An 8,987-nucleotide genomic window follows, 5' to 3' on the forward strand; every position below is an offset into this window, starting at 1 on the left:
ACTACTAAGTTTCAGAAGTGTGTGAAAATAAAAAAGTGAAATTATACAGGAAATGGTGATTTTGCAACACTGCACTAGTAACCAGTTTTCTTGCTTTTATAATACATGATTTTCATCATTATTTTTAATCCACAGTTACTTTAAATTATCCACTACCTTCACTGACACTGTTTTTTATGTGATTCATTTATTAAGATACTTAAATTTCCATTATAGAAATTTTTAAAAATTGCATTATAATTTAAGATCTCCTAATTGTATAGATACATAATAATTATAATAAATAGATAAAATGAAACTAAAAAGTGCTTTAAGAGATAAAAAATTGTTATTTTATTAAATTTTTTTATATTCAAAAGTGGTAAATTTTTCGAAACAAAGTCGAATGCTACTAATTCTCTGAGCCTGACCATTTCTATGAACAGTTTAATGAAAGAGTCATACCTTAATTCTTATAATTGGGTATAATATGAAAAAAACACAACTAGAAATAACATTTACCATTTAGTTTAATTTATAAGCTGAGTTTTAAATATGTTTACTAAATTCGTAAACTTAGATAAAACAACAAAATTAATTATTTCAAAAGGAACTAGACTAATACAATTCCAACCTGCCGAGTAGCGACTTATAACAACACACTTCATTTAATGTTTACTTGTTGCTAGAAATCAGGTTCGCAGAAAATGCTGTTTACTAGTTAAATTTAGTAGGAATAACACGACCTGTGACATAGGCTATAGTATACCCAATTGGAACAATTCAGGAAAAATTGCCAGAGGAATATAGGTGACAAGGCTTACCAAAGAAAATTATTAAATTCTAGTTAAATAAATACTTCTAAAGAATTTCACTGTATTTGGTAAAGCAGTTTCAAACATGCATGTTTGTAACGGTTTTGATGCGTCATATCCACTTCTTAAACTCAGCACAGCTTAATTTAAATATTTGACAGAACCTTTTATTAATAAGAATTTACATTGATATTTTGATGGTGGAACTAACTCCAAATATAAAAAAGTTTTTCTCCATTAGCTCTACCTTTAAAAATTAAATTTCATATTCTAACCACATGTCAAATGTGAAGGAGCTATGTATATATGCATTCACATATAATTCATACATGCACTGCATGTATAATTATACATGCTTGTTTCGAACAAAGTAAATTAGATTTCTTTTAATTAGATTTTACACCAGTCAAATAAGTTTAAAATTTTATCAGAATGAAACTAATGCTTGTGTGATTCACATCTCACCCAAATAAACCTTAAAAGAAACAACAAATAGAATAAGAGCTTGAAGTCATTAAAAGTGAACAGTATAAAAAATGCTCAAGAAATATTTTTTCGAAAAAAAAATATACTAAAACAAATAAAAAGAGTCATAACAGTTGAAATAAATTTAAAACGTAATATTTTTATTAAAATTCATAGGTGGAACAATTCCCTAAGCAAAGTCATTTAGTAAACTCAAACTGCCATCAACACAATGTTCACAAATTGGCTGCTTTATTTTTGTAATTTGTAAACTTTTTAAAAAGGCCATAAGAAAGGCTGAAGTAGTATGGTTATTTCCCACAATCCTTATTTGCACAATTCCAAAAATACCAAATGAATAGAAAATGTTTAAATGATACAGAAAATAGTGGATTCAAAAATTCATCTCATGCAAGCATATAAAAATTATAAAAAATAATCGGCCGAATATTAATTTCAGAAATAAAATGTCTAGACTTTTCCAGATATTTCAACACCCAATTTTATCTATGCACTGATATTTAAAGTCAGAAAAACGCTTAGGTATGTTAATGCAATTTTCTAGCTTTTTGTAGTTTGTTAGAATGCAGGTATTGTAGACTGTAGTTTTTCCTGACATTCAGTCAAAATCAAATTCTCTGACAAATCCAGGTTTCCCCTTAACTATGGTAACCCTGTATGTTTATTATCCAAAAGAAAGTAATAAAACATGCTCCAAAATGTGTTTGAAGTATATAAAGCTTTTATTTTGTTCATTAAAGTGCAATTATACAGAAGCGCATGCACTATTTCACATGCTTCACACAGAATAGAAATATATACAATCAAATCTACAAAGATAATAAGTAGGTACAATTTTAGCACTAACAACAAATTCACAACTCCAAAAAGAGTGCCAAAATTGGAACAATACTGTACAACATTAAATTAATTTAAATTATCAACAGATGAAATTCTCAAAAAGCTATTAATGGTGGGATTAGTGGAGGTTTGAAGAAGAGTCCACAACTTCTTTCAATAAATAAAAAGTTATATTACAGAGTTTAAATAGACAAGTAGAATAGTTCATGTTTGAAGTATTTTTTTTTTTCTTTCTTTGCAGTCAACTATCTCACATTAATATTTTATTTACAAAATCCATTAACTTGTTCCTAACCACCAGTTTAACACCTTTTATTACAATATTTGATTCACTTTGTTTCCCGATTGTTAAAGTGAAAAATATTTCTCAACAAAGCTATGATGAACTACTATACATATTTGTTAAATGTATGAGCTTCAATATATTTACCCCATATAGAACAATAGAAAACCAATAAGTTGGTGAATTATATTTACAATATAACATCAAGAAATTCATCACCTAGACACACCAGCAATAAGCCAGATAGTGCAACTGAGATAAAAAGGATTAACTAGTTTGCTAAAAGAGTGAAAAATATCTGACACAAACACCTCACAAATGAAACATACAATGACATACATATACACCAAAGATAGGCAGATATTTTTCACTAACAATTTATCACAGGAAAAAAAAGAGCTAACAGGAATAGAAAAATTAAATTAGACATATTTGTATTAAACTGAGTTCTCTTAATTGCAAGTAAAAATAACCATATTACATTTAAGCAAAATGAAAAATACTTTTCCATTAAATTTGGTAAAAAAATAGGCTGTAAAAAAGAGAAAAAAACTTAAAATAATCGAATATAGTAAATCCTCGATAATCACAGAAGTTTTACACACAACAAAGAAAATTTAGGAATGAAATTTTAAAAGTTAACATAAGCTAATTATTTTTATAGTTCATTGCTATTGTTCATAATAATTTAATTTCCAATTTAAAAAATTCATTTAATTTTCTGTAAGAATAAAAGTTAAAAATTCCCTTACATTTAGTAAAAGTTTTAATGCTAAAAAAAATGTCATACCAGTCATAATACATATTTGGCAGACAAAGAAGTGAAGCAAAAATAACTTATTTAAAACAACACATACACACAATATTTTTAAATTGTGATGTCATTTAAACAATGATATGCTTAATGAAATTTAGTTTTTAACATGATGGAATTATTATTTCAACAAGAAAAAAGATATAATATAAATAATAAATTTAATACAAATAAATTATAAACAATAAATATAATTTTAATAATCCGATAACAATCAGCATTTGCAACATAAACACAATAATTTAAAAACTGAAAAAACTTTCAAGCAATCTGATTAAGATGCTAATTTCGAAATTTATGTTTGTTCAAAAGGGGGGGAAATCATTTGTACTTGATCAAAATTAAGTTATTTCACACACATATTTGCTTTTGAATCATATTTTCATAATATAATATAGGATATCCTGTCATAACTTAATATAAGTTGTGTAAAAAAAGGAAGTGCTGCTGTTAGGTTTTCAAAGATCAGTGGTAAAATCTTACATGAATCTAAGAACAAATAATAGTAATTAAAACTAAAGAAAAAGAAAAAGAAAGAGGAGGCATAAAATTTTGAAGGCAAAATAACAATACAAAATAATGTAGAGTAACACACAAAACAATACAAAAATTTTAATAACAATGTAGTATAAAGACATTATAAGATGTGATTTTTTTTTTCTTTTCAAAATTTCGATGAGTTTTTACACAACAATTAGTAAACTATGAACTGTACCATACTCTATTTCAGTGAGTTGTTAGAAAAGTGCCATCAATATGCAAGATCAATAAACATCAATCAATTTACAGAGTGTAGAGAAAGGATTTTGTATTAGGGCAAAAGTTTTTCGGGGGGAAATTGAAATTTTTGGACATTATTTCAGATAAGCTCTCAAATTTTCTTATTGTGCTTTATAATCTAATAACTTGCATCAGTGAATTTTTCCATATTAATTTAAAACTTTTGTGAAATATGAATAAAAATAAGATTCTTAATATAATGTTTTAATCAATGCTATCATCCATCAGTATATTTTTTGAAAGAAAGAAAAATAAATTAGGAATATAGAGAAAAAAAATCAGAATTTTAATATAATTTTTACTATACATGATACTATAATTTTTTTTCTTCTGAACATAAATTTTGTCTAAAAAATTTCTTCGAAAGTGATCCATTGATATTTTTCAATGTATTATATAAACATTTCAAAGTGCAACACAAAACTTGTCTCCTCTAATTTTATGGAATGTTTATGAGTATAATTCAAAGGGAACATTTATACAAGCTAAGACTTATTCTCTTCATTTGCATATCACTACAAATATAATCATAGCTAAAACAAAATACAGTTGAATACAACTGTTAACATAATTTTAATAAAACTTCGAATTTCTTAAATGAACTTTAGAAGAAAAGTATCAAATGTAATTGATAAATTAGAAAACAAATGAAATAATTTAGTCACTTTAACAGTAATGTGATGTGATCAGGACAGAATATACAGATAGAAAAATATTGGTAGGGATATATATATATATCCCTACCAAACATACTTAAATAATTATAGTTAACGGATTGATTATGCGTAAATCACATCTTGAATTAAAATTTACTAGTTAGCAGTTTGATTAAGTATAAAACGCAATTTGAAATGAAATTTTATACTCACAGCAATAAAATCTATAAAATGTAAAAACCAAAATGATTTTAATGACTTTTAAGTTGATAGATTTTTTTATAAGTTAATATCTAAACACCAAAGAGTTTTCTGTATATTTATTAGTACAAAGATGAAGGGTACTACAATGCTAAATAATAAAAGGTTGTCTCCAAATTACAATGCCACAAGAACTGAATGCACCTAAGACGAGTCCTAAGGGGCAAAAATAACCAAAGAGTATGAGAAACTATAAGATCATTAGCAAACTCAGCTGCGAAACTTCTATTTATTTGAAAACGTGAGCGGTACGACTACTACAAACTACACTCCTTAGTACATCCCTCCAATACAACGACCGATACTCATGAAAACCAGTTTGCTAATCCAGCGACGTAATACTATTTTAACACCTGTTACACTTAACGATAACGTCTTGAATCTACAAGTGAATCATCTTGAATTTTTTAAGAAAATTCCAAAACTTTTGTTTTTTTTAAAGTAAATACTAGATTTTTTTTAAGTAGTAATAATTCAATAGCAATAGTTTATATGGTGTGATAATACTCAAAATTTATTTCTAACATATTAGTCATTGAAACTATGAAGGTCGCTTGTTGTTTTATTTTAGTATGAGAAAAAAAGGGACTTAACATTTCAACACATTATTAAACAATCGATTAATAACAATTGGAGATAAATAACCATTTAAAAACAGCGTTTTAAACCTTTTTATATACAAATGTCAAAAGGTATTTTTTATATTTACAAAATTAAATCACCGGGCTGTTTATCAATTACATTACAATTGTTTAACAATGTGTTGATATTTATAAGAAAAACTAAAAAGTAGAGTAATTTTTAAAAAATTTAATAATCCCAAAACATTTATAAAATATACGAGGAATTCTAAATCTTTTTCAGGTTGCATAGTCAGATTTTTCAACAAAAGACAAGCACCTTTTTAAGCACTCAAAAAATACTTTTAATACCCATCCAAAAGAAAAAAAAATTCATAGTTAGGATCAGAGCAGTAATAAAAAAATTAGTACTAAGTCAATAATCATAAAATCAATAAAACTTAAAAACATTTTCAAAAACTTTAGAGAATCATGATAAAATTTTGAACGACAATCGATACCGCAAAGAAAAAAAGTCTATTTTCATAAGATAGAAAATTAAGCACTTTTTACAAACCCTGAATAAAAAAAATCACCTTTAAGGGCTTTTAAAAAAACGTAAATCAAAAATAAGCACTTTTAAGGGCTTTTAAAAAAACGAAAATCAAAAATAAGCACCTTTAAGCACTTTTTTTAAAAAGTACACACCCTGTTTTTTTAATCTCCTGAAATATCTCAGCATAATACATGAAGATGCAGTTTATAAAGTAATTTAACACTATTAGAAAAAATGAAAACTACAAAAAATATGTGCAGTAGTATTCAACCACTACAACTGCAATTTATATCAGTATATAAGCAAAACATTTTTGGTTTAATAATTATTGAGAGAGATTTTAGCTACTTTTGCTAATTTATTTACTCATAAAAAAAATTTTCAAAGTGTTTATTGAATAAAAGTATAACACTTTATAAAATAGTTTGAAAACTTTTTATAGGCTTAGTGTGGCCAAAGTTTTAGTTCTAATTGATTAATTAAAATACACTGACATGTTGAAAAACGTTAACATTTTAATCAGTTATAACAGGGAAATTCAAATTTTTTTTGCTAATTGACTTAGAATAAATGCTATCAATAAATTTGGTTGGCTGTTGCCAAAATCATCACAAGCAGCATAAATCTGAATAATCTTAAGTAAGAAAAAAACGGCCAACTCAGAAAAAAAACAAGCAGATTTAAGTAATATTGAGTACAAGCAGCAACCCTTTATATCAACTTCCATTTTTAATTCTCTCAACAGAATGTAAACTTTAATTGAATGGGTTTAAATTCCATTTCTTAGAACATTTATAATGTTGGATAGTTAAGTTAGCGGAACACAAGACTTTTAACCATAGAAAGAAACTTGTTAAAACATCTAAAACGTAGGGAAATTATCCTGGTTCAGAAAACTAAAATCGGACAACAAAGAGGAATTTTTCTTAACATGAGATTATCTAGTCCTGATCACATATATAAAGCCATAACATCAGTGAACAATTAGTTTCAATATTAATCAATGAGGAAAAGAATTTCTCATGTTTTATTCAACTATTGAAAAGATCATAGAAAAACTTTCCATTTTTTTCTATAAAAGTATTCCTTTTACTCAGTTCTAGGAATGAGTAACAAGTTTTCATGCAACAATTTTACCAAACAGCTTGAGAGCTTAAGGGTTAAATTGACATAATTTAAAACCCAAAACAAGCCTTTTAAATGTTTAAATGACAGTTCACATTCCTTGAATGGAGTTTTTAAAATAAATATAAAAATATTTTTAAAATTTATTAACGTGTTTAAAACAGCTAAAAGAATATGAAGTTTTCTTTTCATAAAAAGTTTAAACTAATCTAGGCATACTATAAAATTAATTCATTGTGAATATCTATATCTTGAAACCAAAAAAAAATAATAAGTTTTTAAAAAAAAATTAAATACTGACATTAAAATTTTAAAATAAGTGCATATTAAAATTAAATATGCTTTACTGACATTTATAAAACAAACAGTTTTAAGTCTTGTAACATAAAATAATTCAAACAAAAATGAATTGGAATTCATTTCTGTTAGAACGTTTTATAAACATTTAACAAAATTTCCGGAATGACAGAAATTTTGTACTATCTCAACAAATTCTAACAAAAATGATGCGGGATTCACTTCTGTGCATTTGAACCACGGACACCAACTTGTTCATTCATTGTCACCAGGGAAGTGGATGTACCAAGAGAAGCCATGCTGGCACTCGGAACAACATTAGGCATGCTCACAACCACAACTGGTTTCACAATTGACTGGTTGTTGGAACCAACAGGTACTTGCTGGAGAAACTGCTGTTGTATAATAGGAATGGGGTTGATTTGGTTGACGGATTTCAACACAGGAGAAGCAAGCACTTTACCCAGAGACTGTTGATGAACAGCGCCTGTATGAGAAACTACTGATACAGAACCGACAAGAGGTGTCACGGCAGAAACATGGTTGCCCGGAGCAACTAGTTGTCCAACAGGCGTAGCTATGGGTGACTGTGAAACAACATGTGCTATTCCAGTTATGTGAGATAGATTTCGTACAGGATTGGATGTTATAGCTTTAATGCCGGTTGACACCCCATGATGAGTTCCGTTGTTGACTTGAGAACCTAAATTTAAAAAACAAAATTAATTTATTGATGATTGCAAATAACCACATACTAAAATTTTAAGGAATGAGTATTTAAAAAGTGAATATGGTCTAACAGAAGAAAGGAGAACAGCTCTTTTTTACTGTCTTTAATTATCATTAACCTTACTCTTCTCAAACAGTTAAATAGCAAAAACTAACTCTTTTTTAACACTAGAGCAGTCATATTTCATATTCACCTAAAACAATGACTGAGGGTCAATTTGACTCTCATAAGAAATTGACATTATTGCAAATTAAATGATTTTTTAATTGAAAAATGTTTCAAATACGGTATGTTTCTAGCAATTAAAAAATCTCCATTTTTTATTATCCTATTGAAAATCTAGCTATAGGGTGTAAAATTGCCTAACAAATTATTATTTTGAGAATGCTCAAGTAATACAAAAATATACAAAAGATAAGAACACAAATAATTCACAGTTGCATCCAACATGTTATTAAAATGTGAAGTTCCCATCATATTTTAGACATTAGCACAGGCACAGAGTATATCATGCCTGCCAACATTTGAGAAATAAAATAAGATTTTACTAGCTACATTATTTAGGTTATAAGTAAAGTTTTAATACATTATGCATAATTATGAAAGTCAAAATTGGAAATAATGTAAACACTTACATTTAGCGAAGTAAAAAATATGTATATAAATCTTAATCTAGAGAAGATTTTTTAAGTCATTATTTATAATTATTTAAACTATTAACACTCCACATATTGCAGTACTGGTAATAGCACCATCTGTTGAGTAATAAGAGAAGTATTTTTGCCATCAGTGGATATTTTATCAC

The 8,987-nt window shown here is 26.8% G+C and overlaps 1 protein-coding gene across 2 annotated transcripts in view; it reads right to left on the minus strand.

Moving 5' to 3' along the window:
• Nucleotides 1-1,979: 1,979 nt before the first annotated feature.
• Nucleotides 1,980-8,987, minus strand: part of LOC107436912 (max-binding protein MNT) — a 34,491-nt gene continuing 27,483 nt past the window's right edge. For both annotated transcript variants that reach the window (XM_071180561.1, XM_071180562.1), the window contains one exon: nt 1,980-8,155. In XM_071180561.1, coding sequence (XP_071036662.1) covers nt 7,671-8,155 — 485 coding nt within the window. In that variant the 3' untranslated portion in view covers nt 1,980-7,670. The remainder of the gene's footprint in view (nt 8,156-8,987) is intronic.

Source organism: Parasteatoda tepidariorum, chromosome 5 (assembly GCF_043381705.1).
Source record: "Parasteatoda tepidariorum isolate YZ-2023 chromosome 5, CAS_Ptep_4.0, whole genome shotgun sequence".
Classification (NCBI taxonomy): domain Eukaryota; kingdom Metazoa; phylum Arthropoda; class Arachnida; order Araneae; family Theridiidae; genus Parasteatoda; species Parasteatoda tepidariorum.